General features: G+C 39.1%; 2 protein-coding genes across 2 annotated transcripts; both read left to right on the plus strand.

Moving 5' to 3' along the window:
• The first annotated feature begins 1,630 nt into the window (after window positions 1-1,630).
• Window positions 1,631-4,614, plus strand: LOC145469139 (signal recognition particle subunit SRP54-like). The gene is made up of 3 exons (XM_081452817.1): window positions 1,631-1,760; window positions 2,365-2,460; window positions 3,114-4,614. Exons 1-3 carry the CDS (start codon window positions 1,721-1,723, stop codon window positions 3,191-3,193), a joined length of 216 nt encoding a protein of 71 aa, XP_081308943.1. The 5' UTR covers window positions 1,631-1,720; the 3' UTR covers window positions 3,194-4,614.
• Window positions 4,615-8,782: 4,168 nt separating this feature from the next.
• On the plus strand, window positions 8,783-14,590 carry LOC145469135 (large ribosomal subunit protein uL5-like). The gene is made up of 5 exons (XM_081452812.1): window positions 8,783-8,854; window positions 10,088-10,241; window positions 11,492-11,598; window positions 13,596-13,838; window positions 14,456-14,590. The coding sequence occupies exons 1-5, from the start codon at window positions 8,798-8,800 to the stop codon at window positions 14,492-14,494; spliced, it is 600 nt and encodes a 199-aa protein (XP_081308938.1). The 5' UTR covers window positions 8,783-8,797; the 3' UTR covers window positions 14,495-14,590.
• The last annotated feature ends 6,132 nt before the right edge of the window (window positions 14,591-20,722 follow it).

Consider the following 20,722-nt stretch of genomic DNA (forward strand, 5'->3'; position numbering starts at 1 on the left):
CATTAGAAGTTCGCGGTTTACGAAGACTGATTGGGTAGCAGCCAGCTAACTGAATAAATTTGTTTTGATTCCTTCGATATGAATATGATTTTGGGAAAACAAATAAATATACCTACTGATAACTCATCTTTGTCATCAAAGTTTTAAGCCCTGGCCAAACGGACCAGCAAGTAGTCGAAAGTGGCCGCAAGTTGAACTTGCGTTAAGACTCGCGTTGGGTAGCCAAACGGACTCGCAAGATTCCTCGCTAGTACACGCAAACCGCACTGATAAAAATAAAAACATCTCAAGGCAGACATTCTGTATTTCATTGGCTAATAATAGGGTAATGAACGTCACTGAACATGCGTTGACTGCCGCGTTGACTTGGGTTGGGTTAGCCTGCGAAAACAGCCGTCCTTCTTTGCTCCCGGCCCAAGTGGCGCCACTCGGGCCGGTTGCGAAGAAGGACGGCTGTTTTCGCAGGCTAGGGTTGGGTGGCTAAACGGTGAAAACCTGGGGTCGACTTGCGTGCAATTGTTTTTTTTGTTTTTTTGTTTCTGCGACATGCGTGTACTAGCGAGGAATCTCTACCTAAATCAAGTCTAGGCCCCAAGGGCCGAGTAGGAGAGAAGACTGGGAACGAGCTTGTAAGAAGATTCTCCCAAATCGTAAACACTCTCTTTCCTTGGCCATCGTAGCTTTAGAAGAAACAAAACACAAACCGCGGTGATAAACATGGAACCAAAACGCGTGTTAAACAAAGTTAATTTCCTTGACGTTTCGTATGTACAACATACATCTTCAGAAGTGACCGTTAACTAGATTAAAATCGAAATTTAAACGCGAAGAAAAAAGAAAAATACTGGTATCTAATAATATGTAACAAGACTAATAGTTAATAACAAACAGATGAGTCTGCGGGAGAAAAAAAAAAAAATTACCATAATAATAATAACAATACAAAATGTTAGTAAAGAAAAAGTTTTTCACTGCCAACATTTTCATTCAAGGCTGGCTTTAAATCACGAATTAACAATGTTTCCTTAATTTTACAATGTATATCTGACCTACCAGTTGCTAAGATATCAAAATTGTCCCATTTAATATTATGACCCGTGGAAGTAACGTGATCCGCAATGGCTGAGGTGTGACCGCTTTTAGCAAGGGCCTTAAAATGTTCAGTTTTTCTATCGTGTAGTCGACGCTTTGTTTTTCCTATATAAAAATCATCACAGTCCCAGCAGCTTGCCTTGTAAACCACCTTAGACATCTGAGAACGGCTGAACCTGTCCTTGTACGGGAAAAAAGACTTAATTCGGCGGGTGTTTCGGAAATACCCCAGGGCTGTCACCATAAACCAGAGTGCGTTGCAGGCAAGCTCGCCATTGGCCAAATTTTTTTCATTACAGAAAATAATGAATTGAAATAGTGGTGAAAAATAGTGATGGCGCAGTGGTGAGAACGCTCTCTTCCCACTAATGTGTCCCTTGCTCAATTCTGGCCCAGTGCCAGCCATATGTGGGTTGAGTTTGTTGTTTGTGTTCTCCGGTTTTCCTCCTGCCACAAAAACTAACCTGTAGAAATGCAAATATTCTACTAATTCTTAGAGCTTGACAGTCCTAATGGTGCAAAGCTGTTTTCTCGCTAACCTGGTCGTTCCACACGTGTAGCACGTGGCTGTGGCGTGTCGGTCCGAGAGGTTCAAGAGCTGCTGTCACAATATACCAAGTTTGCAGCAATGGTGAAGAAGATGGGAGGAATAAAAGGACTTTTTAAAGGTATACCCTTTGTTTTTATACAGTTTTGCCATTTGTGCTTCTTGCCTTTAATAATTCGGCAGTACTGTCTGTCTGTGGTGCATATAGGTCAAATTTCTTGTTACATGTACACCAAAGTTTACTTCCTTTATGTGTCAAAAATCAATTTTCCACACTGGGAAGAAAAGCATTTAAGAACTTTTGAATCTGGGTGCTTCTTGCCCACTAAGTATACGAAATTGAAATTTAGAAGTGTTGGCTTTTGTGAAGGAAAGATAAGCTGAGAAATCTCAGAAGAAGAACTTTAAAACAAGTAGAGAACCATCCTTAAGTCCCCGGGGCAGGTGAAAGGGAAACTTGCAGATTTGCCACAGTGCCAGAAAATAACTTTTTGTCTGTCTGTCTGTCTGTCTGTCTGTGTCTGTCTGTCTGTCTGCATGGCACTAGTTTTTGATCCTGTGAATGACTGACATCCCTCCCCTGTCTGAAATGGAAACTTGAGGATTTGCCACAGTGCCAGAAAGTAACTTTCTGTCTGTCTGTCTGTCTGGCACTAGTTTTTGATCCAGTGAATGACTAATGTCCCCCCCCCCCCTCCCCCTTGTCCTGTTTTGTTGCGCTTCAGGTGGTGACATGAGCAAGAACGTGAATCCATCACAGATGGCCAAACTCAATCAACAGATGGCTAAGATGATGGACCGAAGGGTGCTTCAACAAATGGGTAAGTACACAGAGCGATCCATGACTGATTTCTCCCTACAAGTTTAATGCACTGTCAAGCAATCAGGTGATGAGAATAAACAAAACCATGAACAATGAAATATTGTCCTGATGTTTCACAAGATTCTCAGAACTGATTTTTCACAAAAACGTAAAATCCCCCTTCCGCTTGAAAATGGCCACTGCCGAATAAAAAAGGTTGTTATTCAAACTTTCACCGGCTGGCAAGTTTGAAATGCCAACAAAAAGGTGCTAATAAGCTGCTGGTGTGATTTTGTGTTCCTTGATTACCTATGAAGTTTGGAAAACGAAAAGAAAAAGAGTAAAAAGTTGCAAGTGCAGCTCTTGATTCTGATTGGCTGAAAAGTTCATAAAAACCAACTGTTTCCCTAGCCAACATAGGAAAAATAAAATCCAAATTACAGTCAAACCTCTATTAAGCAGTAACCCCCTGTTAAGCGGCCACTGTACCTGGCTATTTCCAGAGGGTGACCGCTTAATAGAGGTCTGACTGTGGTTTGTGTGGAAGGTAAGATTAGTTTAACCAGATTTGTCATGAATTCTTTTGTTGATGTATCATAATATAACTTAACTTTTCGTTGTTGCGTTGGAATGTGAAGACTGCATCGGATGACATCGTCATTATTCTTTCAGGTGGAACCCAGGGCCTGCAGTCCATGATGCGTCAGTTTCAACAAGGCGCGGCCGCTCATGCGCCCGGGGCAAGAAAATAACCAAGTTACGCAGTTACTCAAACAGCAATAATAGTATAAAAATAACAATATTTTTGAAATAAAGAAAGTTGTCATGAGCGATCGCGCCAGAGTATTCACATCATGCAACCAAGCTATTTTTAACCTACCACAGCAACACCAAAAACAACGATCCCTTGAATATTAGCGATAAAATGCTACGGTTGTTAGGAAATTCCGAAATTAGCGATCCTCTGAGAGATATGATCACAAACGCTACTTGATGTGTTAGGAAAAACGGTGGAAACAAACTACAACAAGCTGCATCAAAATGATTTAATATTTGTTTTGAGTTTCTCGTAGTCTGTTTTGAAGTATTTATAAATTCTCTTCAACGAGATTTATCCTTTTCCTCTCTCCATGTATTAAAAAAAAAAAAACACTTACATTTTATGAAATCGGTCCGCATTCTAGCTACGCGAAAGAAGGGACCCGTCCAAAGTAGCGATAGCCATAAATTGTTAATTTCTTGATTTTGCGATCATCAACCAACCGTAAGCGTTGAGAAACAAAATACGATAGACTTAGTGCATTTTATGGCTATTTTACATCTTTTGAACAAACATGAGAGACAACTTTATGGAAACCACAAATGATAAGACCATGAAATTAATTTATAAGACTACCATTTTTAGGGCACTAGATGTAGGTTAAGAAAGTTAAAAAATTTGTAAGGATTTGTGTTTTTTTTTTCTTTGCGCCACAAGTTTTGCATCGCAGAATCTTTTTCGGATCACTCCTGTTCAATGTTTCAATTCTCCACCAAACACTGAATCCAACTTTTAAAAGTCAGCGACTTGAAATTGGCAGTGCTCAATCTATGTCTGGTACTCATAAAGTGATATTCCATAATTTTTGAGTTAAAGAAGGTAACAAGATCACAAGCCGTCATTTACTACTAGCAGTTCCCATTTACTAATCGATGATGGTTTCAAGAATGGATCCTGTATTTACTTTGCGTAAGGAGATAGATTGACATTTATGTACAATGTATCATAAGATATCAAACTGAACATGAATAAAACCGTGGAAACCATATGTCTGATACTGGAATCATAGTCCAATTCTCCCGGGGAGGAGGGGGTACCCCCATATCTGGCCTGTATAGCTTATAGGTGTAGTATTGTGTAGGCTTTACTGAGAATCTTATTTTGTGCAACCGTTAACTCCTACCCGTAAAATTCCGAAAGTAACGGGGGCCGTTGCTTTCGGATTTAGCCGGCAAAAGGGGCCGCTACTTTCGGGTAGCCGTTACTCTGGGATGGTTATAAAACGTTTCCATGTTTTACACAAAGCGGACGCGTAACGCGAAAATTAAAAGTTCCGTTTATGCATGTTACCAACTATTCCCACATAAACAAAGCAGACCGTAGACTGTGTAATGGTCGTATTATATCACAGTGTTACTAATAACACTATCATTTGAACCTGCTGCTAGACAAGTACAGTTTAGAAATCATAGTTTCAAGATAGATTCAGATGAGTTCGACATAAAACCACGAATAAATAACTCTAAGTTGTTCAGTCCTGCAGTCAGGCTGATCCATCTGCATTGCGCTTGGGATCAGAGTTTCTCTGTTAGTGACTTCTTCAAAGGGCCATTACTTTTGGATGACCGTTACTTTCGGGGGGATCGTTACTTGGGAAGGTAAAAATTAATTTAACGTTTCTTTCGGGGAGCCGTTATTTTCGGGAGGGGGGGAGCGTTACTTTCGGAATTCTACTGTAATTTCTTTATTTTTCTAGGATAACTCATTACAGCTGGTTAGATTGTTGCGCGTTCTCACCTCTGGGAGTCTCAAGTCCCCGGGAGGGGAACTCCCATATAAAAATGACCGGGGTGCTCGTCGTACCTTTCAGGGGTCAAAAACGAGGTTTTGTTACCTCTTCGGGTACTTACTTCAAAAGGTCCCGAGCGGGGGCTTTGGCGTATCTTTTAGGATATAGCTGGTTTTCACATGACGTCACTAAAATTCGAACTACAAAACTATTGATCTTCCTGAGATTTTACTTAAATGATGTATAAGAGCAGCTGAAAACTAATACTCAAACAAATGGGTTTTTGGTTTTGTGATACACTACGCTTGAATTTCTAAGCTTTTACGTGACGCGGCATTTACGTGACGGCCTAGAGAGCTGTCATGATGGTTAAAAAAGTTACTTATTTCGGGGAACTTGGCTATCTGAACAGTTCATATCTTAGAAAAAGTATTATCTTAATGTTTTAGAGTTTCTCGAGGGACAAATGCACGGTTTTGTAGCAGAACTCAGTTATAGATGTTACTGTTGGTTCCCGGCCGCCATGATGGTGCCCATACGGATGGGCACCAACATGGCGTCTCCATACAAATCTCTATAAATTTGGGTAAAACATTTCTCCGCATATCTCGCATAAGAAAAATTTCTGTGACCAGAATTTTGGCGAGAGTCTTTGCATATTTACTTTCTTTCATTTCCCAGATTCTGGACTTTATCTATTGACCGGTTTTGATTTTGATTTTGATCTATTCTGAATTGCGTGACACTGAAAACCAGCAATTGAGCCGAAAACATAGGACAGGAGCAAGAGAAAATGAGAGGACAGGAGATATGTGTTATGTAAGAATTGGTACCTATTAGGGGAGGAATAAAATTAAAGCCAAGCCCACGTGCACAAAACCGGATCTTGGTGCCTCTTAGGGGTTCTTTTCAAAATTTCCGACGAGCACCCCTGTCTTTTTTACTTGGGAGTCCTCCTACCCGGCCTGAGGGGTACTTCCATATATACTTCGTACCTTTTAGGGGTTACAAAAGCGGTTTTGTTACCTCTTAGGGTGTTCAGCCTCAAAAGGTCCTCAGTAGGAGCTTTGCAGTACCTTTAAGGGTATTGAGCCGAAAAAATAACACAGGAGATAATGTGTCGTTTTAGAATTGGTACCTCTTAGGGGTGGAAAAACTTTCAAGTCACGTCCAGGATCTTGCATTGGTACCTCTTAGGGGATCTTTTCAAAATGTCTGACGAGCACCCCGGCCTCTTTATTTGGGAGTCCCCCTTGGACCTTTCCTTAACCCTTGCTCACAGCGTAGTCTCCTCCGCGGTCGTTTTTTTTTTTTTTTTGCGATATCACGCAACGGGAGCGTGGCCTGAACCACTCTCAGCGCCGCAAAAAATAAAAAGCTTCAGACCGTGGTCACACTTCTCTCAACATGTTACTACTGCCGCGAGGCCACTCTGTCACCTTCGGGAGAACAATGGCTGCCTTGAAAATAGGGTTAAATAAAATTACCATATAATGTGTACCAAGTGTTTTGGAAACCTCTAAATGCCTTTAAAATACGAAGAAAGGTCACTTGCACGAAGGTTACATAATCCGCTAAGGTCTGTTCAGGAGATCACTTATATATTACGATTTATAGGAAAATCACTGAATATTATTTACCTTCATGTTCCAGTTACACTCCGTGGGTCGGCAGAATGTTAGGGGATGACTGTTAAGTCCAGCATGCTCCTTGGGACACAGCATACGGAGGAACAAAGGACTATAAGTATGGTCTACAATGCCTGCGCTTGTTTCTACAGACCGCCACGTTCGAACCCACAAGAGATGACGTTATTATCTTCAATTTCGGTCTGCATGACATAAACTATACTGGCAACTGGTCAAGAGAATTCACCGACACCAGCTGAGTATGCTTAAAACTTAGTTAATAGTTTAATTACGTTATTTTTTTCTCACTTTTTGCCGTAATTTTCTTTTCTGTGGAAAACAAAAGATATATATTATCAAATAAATAGAATTGCATGAAAATGAAGTACGATCTCCATGATCCACAGACTAAATTTCCTCAACTAGAGGGCTTTTCAAAGGTTTTCTACTGGTTGATTTTTCCCTTCTGGTCAAGTGAAGCGAAAAAAAGCAAATCAACACGAAATGTTAACCAGTTTTGAGGGGGACATGGGGATTTGCGGTGTTGCGATGTTGATGTGTTTTTTAATGCGGTGATGCGGTGAATAAAATCTCAACTTGCGGTGTTGCGGTGATCTCAAACCCTACGGTGTGCGATGCTTGTGTTTTTCAGGCTGCGGTGTTCGGTGAAATGAAATTGTTTGCGGTGCTGGGTTTTTTTGATCTACCTTTCTCAAACCTAAATTTGACTTAAATTTAGCAAGTAAACCTCGTTAATCGATGCTAATTTATGACAAACACGTACCATTGAGGTGAATAATTTGTAAAAAAATTCAGACCATCACTTTTTAGTCAATCTTCAATATGCTTCGGCTGCCAATCCGAAGCTGTTTTCATTTATACGTAACTTGACAAGTAACTCAACCTCTGCCACCCGGAGTTCAATGTTCGGTAGACACGTGGACGAACGAGGACAGAAACAATGTGTTTATTTTGTGGAAAATTGTTGAGGTATAAAAGTATTATTTAAAATGTACATGAAAGAATCACGGCGCTAAAAATACGTGTTGCGGTGACGGTGTTTCGTTGACTTTTCTTGCGGTGATGCGGTGTTCGTTAGTTTTTTTTACGGTGTTACGGTGTTTAGAACTCCCCGATGTTCCCCTCAGTTTTTACACAGGTAAATTTGACAGTGAAAAAACAACCACCTCAGTTACAACACAGTATGCTACCCCTTTGTTTCGTTACCTGTTCAACTTCTTTATAGTTCTCTTTACACCTTGTACATGATATTCAAGACAGTTCAAATGGATCCCTTTTCCAATGGAAGATATCGAAAATGTTTTATCAACCTAAAATGCAGAAAGAAGAATGAGTTACAGTTTCCTTCGCTTTCGAATTTCTCTGCTGGGTACCATTTTGGTGTAACGGCTTATCGGATTTTTCTCATTTTTCATCTTCTATGTGATTGTTATGGTTCCTGTCAGTTCAGAGATGAGCAATATTAATGCTGAGTGTACTGTTCTATGATGCCAGCTGAACGAATCTACAAACCAGACCCGGGCACAAAAATCAGGTGAACCAGTGACTGAACCTGATGAACCAGCAAGTGAGCAAAGTGGACCAGAAGTGAGCAAAGTAAGCCAGAAAGGGAACCAAGTTTTCAAGTAATTGAATTGATTTAGAATTCGATTTCCCGTAATTGTTTTCGGCTGATGAGAGACTGGAACTGGAAATTTAAGCAAACTGAATGGTAAACAAAATTTCCGCCGTTCCGTTCCGATCGGAACGGATAAGGAGGACAAGGAAGACTACAATTTCCGAACGGATTTTCCGGAAAATTACACTGTTCCATTTGACTTTCAACCAAAATTTCCGGATTTCCTGGCTAAGTGGTAAGCATCCATTATCAAAGAGGAGACAGGCTCCCAGCACGCGTAAACGCCCCGGCCCGATCGCTTCGCTCTGTAAATTCTTCAGTTCAGTGCGCTCGTCGGCTCGCCGAATTTTTTGTCCACCTTCGACTCGCCGGGAGCTAGCCTCCCACGCAGACGCTCACGTTTGTGGAGAAGGAACGCGCGACGAGTCCTAAGAGCGACTGCTTAGCTAGGATCTAAGCAAAAAAGATTCCCCCCAGACTCAGGGAAGGGCGCTTATACGTTTTTCCGCCCTGCCCCAGGCCTTCGGTTCCGTCCGCGAAATGACGTCACCTCCCGTGATCCTTAGAGCGCCCTCTTCTACTCTGGGAAATATGGCGGTAGGTCCCGCACTTCACGTGGCCAAATAAAACTGTATTCTTTTTCCTTTCTGTAGTCATTTTTGTAACCCATTTCCCTGATATTTCTTGTCTTTGATTCTTCAAAAAAAAACCAATTTTTTTTAAAGCAGTTTACACAGCTTAGGATGTCTAAATCGTGATCTTCAAGAGAAATCGATTCCGGTTAATTTGCGATTGCTAGGCTTAATTTTCACTCTTCCACGAAGCCTGTTGCTGTTTATAGGCGCGATCTTGATCACACTCTGAGCATCTTTTTATCATAAATGCTTTTCCATTAAAACTAAAACATTATGGATGGAGAGAAAGAATGACAATTATTCACTTAAACTGGCCATTTCCTTGTCAAAATAGCGAATATTTTCAAGCTGCAACCGGCGAATTCTGTTGACGATCTGAAATATGCAAGAAGTTCTACCCATCATTGCTGATTTAGATCTTAAGATAATCGATGCACATGGCTTGAATGAGCCAAAATAAAGTGTCTATTTGCATGAAAGCGTGGAAATGTTTGTCCCTACCCTTGGTGTAATGCATTTACCGGTATTCTTAGTATGTAATGTTGTGACTTGTACATTGTAAGTGCAAAAGAAGAACTAAGGAATATAGTTAAGATTAAATTGCGATTTCAATAACTTTTAAGATTTAATTGCCATTCATTCTGTCCGTTTTTGTACTAGCACCACAAAAATACACTTAAGGTTTACAGATTGTGTTGTTGACTTGAGGTTGTTTTATGAAGAAGTAGACTTTTCTATTAAAACTGGGACATACAAAAAGTCATCCATGTATTAAAATTCAGGACAGTAGCTGCATGTAGATCATACCACATTTCTCTATTACTCTTTTGACAACTACTACTTTGTGTTTTACTAGTAAGAACATTTTTTGTCATGTGTTTATGAAATTTACAGACAGTGTTCAAGAAGGTAATACAGATAAATCTGTTTATACCTGTTTAAGTACTAGCACAGGGGTGTACGTAACTGTGTCTTATTGGGGCTTTGTTACTTGTGGACTGCAGATGGTATATATGCTGCGTGATCCAAGTACAGCAAGCCCCAGATAATGTTGAAATACCAACCCTAACAACAGGCCTAACGTCGAATAACTAACACATTGTTTAACCCTAGATCTCTGACATCTAACAAATTGAAACCACTGCTTCACTCAGACCATGTAAGGTAACAGAAGCTATTATTTGGTGTCTTTCAGTCGGGGGAGAAATCCCAGAAACAAAATGTTATGCGGGAGCTCCGCATCAGAAAGTTGTGTTTGAACATCTGTGTTGGGGAGAGTGGTGACCGACTTACAAGAGCTGCTAAAGTGCTGGAACAACTGACTGGGCAGCAACCAGTTTATTCTAAAGGTATGTTGGTTCTAATCTGGAAGCACACAATTTGGTAAGATACTGAGAGTATGTCGGCCCCTGAAAATAACCCCTCCTTCGTGGGTTTATGTGTGGTTATAGCTCTTGAAGAAGGATCACTTATCACTTCTTCCTGTTGCAGAGTTTTTGTGAAACAATTTTTTTGTCATTTAAGTATGCTTAGCGATGTACAGTACAATGTTCATTTGCAGACTATGGGACCAGTTTTGGGTTCTATATCATTATGTTCTACCTTGCGATGTTCTGGTATGAACCTACAAATTGTCAAATGCAGTTTGCTGCAAATACATGTTAAAGTCATGGTAGAGTCTGCTGAATTCTACTTGTTGGGATAAGCCTTTGTTAATATGGCAAGATATGGTGACCTAAAAATTACCGCATTGGACTCCAGATCGAGTAGTCTAGGTTCAAGCCCTGGCTGGGGTCATTGTGTTGTGTTTTGGGGCGAGACACTTTGCTATCACAGTGCCTCTCTCCACCCAGGTGTATGAATGATTACCTATGTAATTTAATACTGGGGTTAACCCTGCGATGGACTAGCATTCCATTTTATAGGCCAAGGCTGATTTGAAATTACGAGCACAATTTCTTCCTGAATTAAACAATACGAGGTCCAATTACTACTTAATCGTATCTATAACAAATTTTGGACTTTAACAATGTCTTTTGAGAGCTTCTTTTAATGATTCGTCCATAGTGCTTTTCGTAAGTTTTGAAAACTGAAGGAAACGTTGTGAAGGAAGCCATTAAAGCACAGGTAATTGACATGCGAATCACGTGCGTATCCAATTACAGACCCTGAATCCAATTGCACAATGTTCAAATTGGATACCTGTAATTGGACACTTGTGTGATCGTGTGCTGATTACGTGACAAATCGACACGTGGAGAACCCCTCAGGATTGTGAATTTTGTTATAGATATGATTATGAGCTATATCAGGTCAGTGACTTGACATCGCAGGATGTTAGGACAGCAGACACAGCTTCAGATTTGCCAATTGTGAATTTGGGTGCAGTAAATCATGAAAGATTTGTGTAGTGCAAATTCAACATAAGTTTTCAAATGTGCCTTACAAACAGATAGAAAAAAATAAAATAAAAAGTAAATAAAGTATGTTTTTCCAGTTGCCCAAAGGCAAAAGTTAGTTGCCTGTGGTGCTTCTAGAGCACAGCCCTGGAATGATAGATTGTGCATTATTGATACTCTGTTATTGCTGTCTCTCCTAGCCCGATACACTGTGCGTTCATTTGGCATCCGTCGTAATGAAAAGATTGCTGTGCATTGCACTGTGCGAGGCGCTAAAGCTGAAGAAATCCTGGAGAAGGGTTTGAAGGTAAGTGTTCACCTTCAAATGTGATCAACATTTAATTTACAATACAATATGATACAGTGTAAGAATTAAAATTTGTTGTCACTGACTAAAAAAACTTTTTGTGTGGATGTTTCAGTTAAAATGCTATAACCCTCTTCAGCATAAATGGCTTAGGAATGCAAATGAGTGCTATAAAAGAGCCGCAGAAACGTCACTTGGGATTACCAAGGGCCTTGTAGATGTCAGGAATGTAAAGGTGTTCGTTAATGGCATTCGGTTCGTGAATTGAGTGCCACGCTTCTAAAAATAATCTTTTTGACCATTGGGAACAGCGGTCAATAATCTTGATGTCTTTAGAGCAGCGACCACGTGTTGTTCTTCGGATAATTCGTGTGCGTCAGTAGAAGGGATGTTCTTTGCTCTGTTCTTTGCTCTGTAGAGAAGGGTCCTTTTCAACAGGAGTGATTTCAACAGGAGTGATCAATTGTAAAGAATACTACTTGTGTAATATGGTACAGTGAACAAAATTACACTGTACGTTATCTTCAATAATTCAAAAACTGACTTTGTTTCAATCATGACTTGTTTTTCGAATAGAGGTCTTCTACAGCTCATTAAAGTTGTAAAATTGCTAATCCCTTTTTTGCTGTTTACTGGCTAAATCTATTAATTTTTTCTAACAGTTTACTGACTAAATAGATTTTTTTTAGCTGTTTACCGACTAGAGATATACCCCATTGACACCCTCATAATCCCATTTAAGATGAATGTGAGACAAATTCCTAAGAGATGGAAAACTGTATGATTAAGGGGTCCTTCTTAACTTCCAATTCGTCATGAATTTGTCGCTATGGAATGTTTGAAAACCAGACCTCCATTGAAGACTTCTGCAAAAGTTCAAATCATGGCCATGCTTGACCAGTCATGTGACCAGAGTAGAAAAACCCTAAAACTTAAAAGTCATCTAAATCCAAAAATTTGAATTGGTGTCAACAGATTAAGAAAGTCTAGGTGTTTAATGCTACATACATGTACGTGTTTTATGAAACTCGCATTATTGTGAAAGTTATGACGTAATAAACACCCGTATTAACAGACTTTCTACAGTAGCTTTCCTCTGTTACATGTAAACAGTAATTCCTTACGTACGGCTAAGTTATTTCTGATTCATAAGAAAAATCGGAACTCTTCCTCTTTTCTTCCAAGTTTTAGGGATTTAAAATTCTAACATGCGGTTTTGGACTGGTACTCGTTATGCACACAAAATCATATTTTTTTTTTATAGTAAACATACCTTCCTATAAAATTCACCATTTAGCACTGCAAAACACGCCAAATTAACTTTCCTGTAAATATCACCTTTGGCAATCCCTTAGCAAGTGCTCTAAATCTGTAGTTAAGAAGGACTCTCCTTAAACTGAATACAATGTAGCTTATAAAGTAAAAACCCACATTTAAGAACCTACATGTTTTGAAGTATGGCAAAATAGGAACTTGTATTTTGGGGTACTTATCAGCAATTTAAGGGTAAGTAGGTTCTTATTAGGTTCTTAATTTAACTGAAGAAGATTTAGTTCTTGATAAGATTACTTGGGTTTCGTCCTCAAATATACAGTATTCATTGTCAACGTTACTGTATTATGATAAACCTAACACAACTGATTACAGGATGAATATTATGTAGTGTTGTCTCTGTAGCAAGAGGTCATAATTTAACTGTAATCCACATGTAAGAACCTGCATCATCTTGCTTGGCCAAACAGGTTCTTATATTTTTAAAATGGTAAATTTCTGCCAGCAGGTTCTTACATGAGGGTTTTTACTGTATAATGAAAGTTTTAGTCATTTTCTCATTAATTTAGTATAATGGGGTGTTGGTTATAACAAACATTTGGTATAGGCTACAACAATGGTATTTTTGTTGCCAAACTCTTTGCGCTTCAGTACTTTGTCGTCCTGCTGTGGTTCTATAGCAAGTTAAATTATACTGGGTTTATAGCATGTTCTATGATTGGCAGGTTCGTGAATACGAGCTGACAAAGGAAAACTTCTCACGCACTGGGAACTTTGGCTTTGGAATCCAAGAGCATATTGATCTTGGAATCAAATACGACCCCAGCATTGGGATTTATGGCATGGATTTCTATGTGGTGTTGGGACGTCCTGGTTTCAACGTTGCCGAACGAAAAAGGAAACGAAGCCGTGTCGGCTTTAAGCATCTGATCACGAAGGAAGAATCCATGAAGTGGTTCCAACAGAAGGTAAGGACTGGTTCTGATAAACATACGATCAAACCTATCACAAACAGGATAAGAAACAGCTTGCTTGTTTGATATTGGCAATTAAATTTGCAGGAGATTCCATGACAATGGCCTTGATTGCATGCTTGAGGCAGAGACAATATTGCACGCAATTTTCACCGCAATTTGCAGCAATGAGCACACAAAATCGCCCACTCATATATCCCTGGTTTTATGAAAGTCTGTGCGCAACAGTGGGGCATTTTCCTTCAATGTTGTGTTATGTTTCCTAAATTTGATCATTTAGTGGGCTTTAGATGAAGCTCACAGATGTCAAAAGTATCAAATACATCTGCAGTAACCTTTACAAGGGTAGCCAGTGGCAAATCCTTTTGCCTTGAAATTTAGTGATATTGTTAAATTTACTGAGACCCTTTCTCCCAAATAACAGTGTTAACAGGATCAATAGGCAGTTGGGTGGGTGAAAATCAACAGTGCATTGGGGTTTGAGGGGGTGGGGGTGCAGTGGGAAATGACAGCTGCCTCCGATGTCCCAAGACTTTGGTGAATTATAATTATTATTGTTAACTTTTGGACAGGACAGGTTTCTGAATTCTTTTGTTTATTCTTGTTTTTAGTATGATGGCATTTTGCTGTCTTCCAAGAAGAAGAAGTGATGGTGCTTTTTCCTTGTCTTTTTGTAAATTCTTTGCCTTGAAATATGCCCAATTAAATGCTGGATCAATACCACCAACATGGTGTTATTTCTGTTTTGACTTCGTTATTCTGGGCGCAGTTACTCATAAAATATATAGAATATTCCTAAGAGCAAGGCTATTTACAATAACATTACTACTTTCAATTACTATATTCGCTACGATAAAAACAGAATTAACCAGCCTTTATGAAAACCAGCCTTCATGATATATTGAAGGATAGACCTATAGATGACGTCATTAACAGTCTTTTTTGTTGTAGACTGTCAAGTAGATTTCATGTTGCCATGCGTCTATTCGGTAATAGATCACAGAAGATGTTAAAAAAAAAATGTTTAAGAACAACAAACATGTCTCCAGACCCAGATTTTCCTTGCGCAATTATATCATGGAAACTACAAAAAGCCAAAGAATGTTGCAATTAACTTAACTACGTGGAGCTACGAAACATTTAATGGTAAAGGCTCAGTTTAAATGTGTAACAAAAGCTACTAAATGAAGAAAAGAAGAGGAAAAATATTAAACCACTTCCAGATCTAAGAACGGAAAAAATTTCATGGAGAAAGTAAAAACATTTTCAGTATAAACCTAAGCTTAGCACTTCAGTTAACTTTGTTACCTTACATTTGGGTCTCGTCCTTATATCCTTTCGTGAACTTGATCTTGATGACAACCATGCGAACTGCTTCATTTGACTTGCACAAGACGAGAAATTTTCAGCAACGCTGTTATTTCGAATCTTCCCTGGAAACGTTTCTCGTTTGTCGCATTTTCAAGGCATGATAGACGAATTTAGAGGAGATTCTTCGAGGAATATATTTGAAAAACAAACTGTCTCGCCCGCTTTCAACACGTGTTTCATTCAACGAGAAAAGTGAACGCCGCGCCACAAATTTTCCCGCCTTTTCTCACGTTCCGTCATTTAAATCGAACTGAGATGTCCACATCAACCAGTCGATTGAAGAAGTTAAAAAAACAATTATTCCATTCGCACTTTAGATGATTATTTAAAAGTCTCCGGCAAACTAAAATCTTTTTATTCCCTGTGACAGGCTATTTTGCCCTCATATTGTATCCCTTCACCCCTAATGCGAGCGGTTAAACATGACGTCACAAGGTTAATAACATAGTCGGCGTTTTAGATGTCTAAACTTTAGTCAGCATGTGTCGCAACATTAACAAAAAAAGTTCCAATTATGATGCGACGTTTGTCAGCGACGAGTCCTGGTACAATACTTATCGCAGGGCTAATCGGGCGTTAAGTATTGTCGGCAATATTAAATCAATCACTGGTAGACAAAATAATGCGTATGTTACCTGTGTGCGAAACTTTGGCGTTTGACAGGTTCAGTTATGTTAACAACTTTGTTGGTTTCGCGGATAAGGTTGTAGTAAACAGAACGAAGCCATGGCTAGCAAGACGGATATGGGCTGCAAAAAAGCAAGTAGGTTTATTTTCTTATGGTTTTAATGCTGTTACCCTCCATAGCCTACTATGAAGGCTTTCAATTTTGCTTTCCTTTTGTTAATAGTGCATGATTTCTGTCATGTTAAAAAATGCCTTTTGTAACGACGAAGATTCATCAGTGACTCAAAGAACACACTGTTTGAGATTACCTAACGAAAGATGCAAAATTGTTGAATGTCATGTTTAGTTAGCACGATCAAGCTGACCCATCTAAGATCAGTTCAAGAGTTTTGATTTGCATGATCCAAACATTACTAACTGAAATAACTTGAATGAATAACAAGGTATGTGATCACCAGGCGAACGCGGAAACTAACAGATTTTACTTTTTACAACTTGTAGCGTAAAACGTAAGTGTTTTTGATGATTTCAGTGTAAGCCAACGAAGTTTCCCGAGCGAAGGTGGTTTGCAGCAAATGCACAGTGTGTTTAACGAATAATTCGGGTTTCATTTCAATCCACGTGGGGTGTAACAAAAACATTGCATAAATTCGATGCTCAGCTACACCTAACAAACTTTCCCTGTCGCTGTATTTTAACAATGCTCTTGTAGAAGAGGTTGCAAAAAACTTTTCCTGAAGTAATCGCACATCGTCAGGCATCTCTCAACACGGGTATATTTTAGCACTGGAGAAGCAGTGGTTTAGATAGATTGTCACCTTAAGACAATTCAAAAGATCAGTCACTTTAATATTGCTATGTCCAATGGTCCATTGCAATCTGAAAACAGTTTTGTCGGGAAAGGCTAGCCTGCCGATGAAACAATGTTTAACGTGAGAGGTTTTCTTAGCTCCCAGCATGTTTCGGCCGGCCTCATCATACGCTGGACATGATGTTTTAGTTAAATTAACTATGCGTCTAACCACATATGTTACTTCGAGCGTACAGAGTACAGTGTAATCAAACATGTATGCATTGATTCATTGCTCGTTTGATACAAAACATTTTGATTTAGTTAGGCACTGTGTTGCTTTCGGTGTGCTAACCATAGTTCCTTGTTACAACAGATTTTCTGTTACCGAGTGTAAGCCTGAAAGCAAAGACAAGCAACGATTATCTAGTCGGAAATATACTTAGCCCATTTCAACAAGTTTTCACGAGACCCTTCGCGGTTTTAACTAGCATTTTCGCTTCGCCGAGAATTTAAGTACTTTTAGGCCTGACTATAATAGAAATTAGTGAGGCTATATGGTATTGTGTTATTAGCTTGTTCTAAACACCGCTCGGTGAAGCTAAGGAAATCAAGCTAGAGTGACAAGTCACCACGAAGACGTCAACTCAAACACAGACTATTAAACGGTGTTGTGCAGCATAATAAACACTAACAAGTTGATAGAACTACCTTGAGCAGCATGATAAACAGTGTTCAATGCTCAATAGCTTTTATTTGAATGCATGGTCACACTCTAGGATTTTATCCACAGTATTATAAATAGTACCACATAACAGCTCAATAATGAACTTCCATTTCATGGTTACACACTAGGGTTTCATCCCTAGAAGTTAGAACCACCTTGTACAGCATATAAACAGCACCACGTGAACGAAATGCTCAGTAGCTTTTCATTTGAATGGTCACTGACACGTTAGGGTTTTATCCACAGATATAGAAGTTAGAGGTATGCACTTTCAGGTGTACAGCATAATCATGAAACAGTACCACATGAAAGTGCTGATCAGATTAATAATTTTTAACTATACCTCTTAAGGGTAGTGAGTTGTGAGTGACCAATAGCGTTTAGTCAATTCTATCGAAGCAAATAATTTAATATTTACATTACAAATTCTAATGTTGAGTCGAGAGGTTTAATTTTAACTTTCAAGGGTCTATAGGATTTATTTATAAAACAAACAACAGATAACTCAGCCAAGCATGTTGGGTGAGTAAGCATTCCTAACCATTACCTATGATGGAGTAATTTGTGATATTGAGAACTTACAACATGACAAAATACCTTGTTTTCTAGCAGAAAATCCGAAAATTGGCAATTTTCCAGTGCACTCTAGGGAAGCTATCCGGATCTCTCATGACTGAACGAAGGCTAACTTGTGTGATTTGGTTCAGTAATACATTCAACATTGATACCGAGATTAAGATGTCTAACATGCAATATATCTGTTTAATACCTTCGGATATCGAATTTATCTGACTTCTTGATGACCGTGCTAAAATTTTAATTGTCCCCAAAAGACTATCACCTACGTTTCCCTAAAATCGACAAAAATACAGTTTTTTTTTCTTTGTCGAGCTCGATCGAAATTGAAAATTATCCCAAAATGTTTTCCTATTCTTTGAAGCTACCAGTAACACTTTTTGAAGGCATATTTTTCACACACCATCCACACTACGCCCGAGTAATTTAAAAACGAAACACTCACCGGCGATTTAATTTGATCTGTGTTGGAGGAAAGCTCAGTCAGGGATATCACGTGACTATCGTGACGCAATCGTTTTCGGAAAGCTCCGTTTTCAAAATGCTTTCAGTCCACACTAAAATGAAAAGCTGGCGTTTTCAAAATTCTTTCGGTTTGACGAGCATTTTCGAAAAGCTCCGTTTTCGTGACGGATTACAGTGGACGGTAGACCTAACCGTAGAAGCAAAGCTGCGTTTTTAAATTTCTCCGGCGTAGTGAGGACGCCGCCTTATCCTTGCATACGCTTAAAATATACGAATAATAAGATATCAGATCTTCCTAAATGCTGCAAATTGCCAATCTGTAAGCGAGCTTCGTGCATTTGTAAACGATTTCGCTGAATCGGATTTTTCAGTCCACAAATGTAAGAGCTCAGATTGTAGACGAATGTCAATAAGGTAGTTATGTGCCATTATATTACACCAATTTACAAACCGGTCTGAGCCGATTGACCTCAAAACAATGCTTATCGCATGGGTGGTCGTGCGTTTCTGCAATATTAAATCACTGGCAGATACAACACGAATCAACAGTTAACCTGCAGTGCGTTGAGCTCAATAAGCCAGCTTAAATCATTAGTGTTTTAATGTTACAAGAGTTACAAGGTTTTTTAAATTATTGACTGTTATGCTGGGACGTGGATGGTTTTAACAGCAATCCATGGCTTCTGCAACGAATGAAGAGCAGGGTTGCACGAAAACAGGTATTTTTATAGTATTGAGTAGTAGCTCCAACAGCGTTTTTATACAACAAGGAAACTTTAACACTGGCAATAAAGAGCAGTGTTTCGTTTTATCAGTATGTTACTATTAGATGCTACCTCAGATTTCTGAGTTGTTTCGTGTTCTAATATGCAGTGAGAGTCTAAATAGAAAATTCTGTTTGCAATGCTACAGCTGGGGAGGGATTCTAAGCACACCGCTTTGTTATCTGTGGTAGCAATATTCAGCAAACTTGCCGCAATCTGCTCAGTGTTCGCTCAAGCTTGAGTGTAGGGTTTACACTGCACACCTGTGACATAAATAAAGAAGATGTGGTACCCTTTGATTTCACAAAAGATTGGTTAACACACTGCTCTCAAGGAGGGTTTTTAAGCATGTGCCGTTGTGTGTTGATCGAACCAATTTTTGTTGGGTCTCTTTGTGATCAGTGATATTAACACACCCTGTTTAGGGTTTCTTCTATTCGAGGGCTGTAAATATAACACTGTATCATTGCAATGTTATCATTTCTGCAAATTGAAGGTCATCTGCACTGCTGATAAGTATGGAAATGAATTTCGTTTTAGCTTATAATTCAAACATTCTGACATTTCAATGCTTCATTGACATTCACTGAAATGCGAGCGAAACCGGCTTTTAGGAGACATTGAATTGGTAAACTGCAAGAGGTGAAGATTTAAACTATGATAGTGATACCACTTTTGCCACCGGGAATGTAACTGTGGAACCCTTGTTTGTAGGCATATAATGAGTTTTAAATAAGTTTGGAAAGACAATTCATAGCAGCAACTAACAAAGAAATAACTTAGTAAATCTGTCGATGAAACATAAATACTTGCATTGTGATGTTTTCAATGCTTTCCGAGTGCCTTTCCGAATATAGATCGCCAAGTAAGCATATGCTTTAGCTAGTTATTAACCGTTATGTACTTAAGCTCAGTCTGATTTGGCAGTTCTCTACAAAGGTATAATTGTGAATTCTTTATTCAGTTCTTTAAGAGCAAAGCATTGCACGGATAACCTTGACGTGCTATTCCGCACCTGATGAGTTCATTTTAACTGGATCAAACAGAAACGTCCTGTTACGATCGTGCTAAAAACGTTCTTTGGTAATTGACGTGTCATTGCTTTCCAAATTAAGAACCGTATTAAAACGATAGAGCTGAGTTTTAAGGAGGCCAATTAAACTTTAAAGGATTTTGCCTTCAAAAGTTGATATATCAGCGAAAACCCATCAAAAACCACTGCGTGCGTTTTCAAACGAAAATTGCTCTCCCTGAGTGTCAACTGATCCCACCTGATCAAAGACGTATTGAAATCTTTTTCTTTTCTCTTTCAAACGTCGAAAATTGATTTAAGTTTCATAATTTAATTAATGGCGTGCTGAGTCATAAAACAGGTGACGTAAAAGCTCCGGGCGATTAGTATTACTTTAATTAGCGCGTGGGTAGGCACGTGACTTGTTAACTTGATTTATCTTTTTATGATAAAGGCTACCCGCAGTTGCAAACGTAGTTTCATATATAATATGCTTGATTGCATTTTTGTTTTGCCATCCTCGCCGAAACAAGAAATGCAGAGCCC

The sequence above is a fragment of the Orbicella franksi genome, chromosome 15, assembly GCF_964199315.1.
Source record: "Orbicella franksi chromosome 15, jaOrbFran1.1, whole genome shotgun sequence".
Lineage (NCBI taxonomy): Eukaryota > Metazoa > Cnidaria > Anthozoa > Scleractinia > Merulinidae > Orbicella > Orbicella franksi.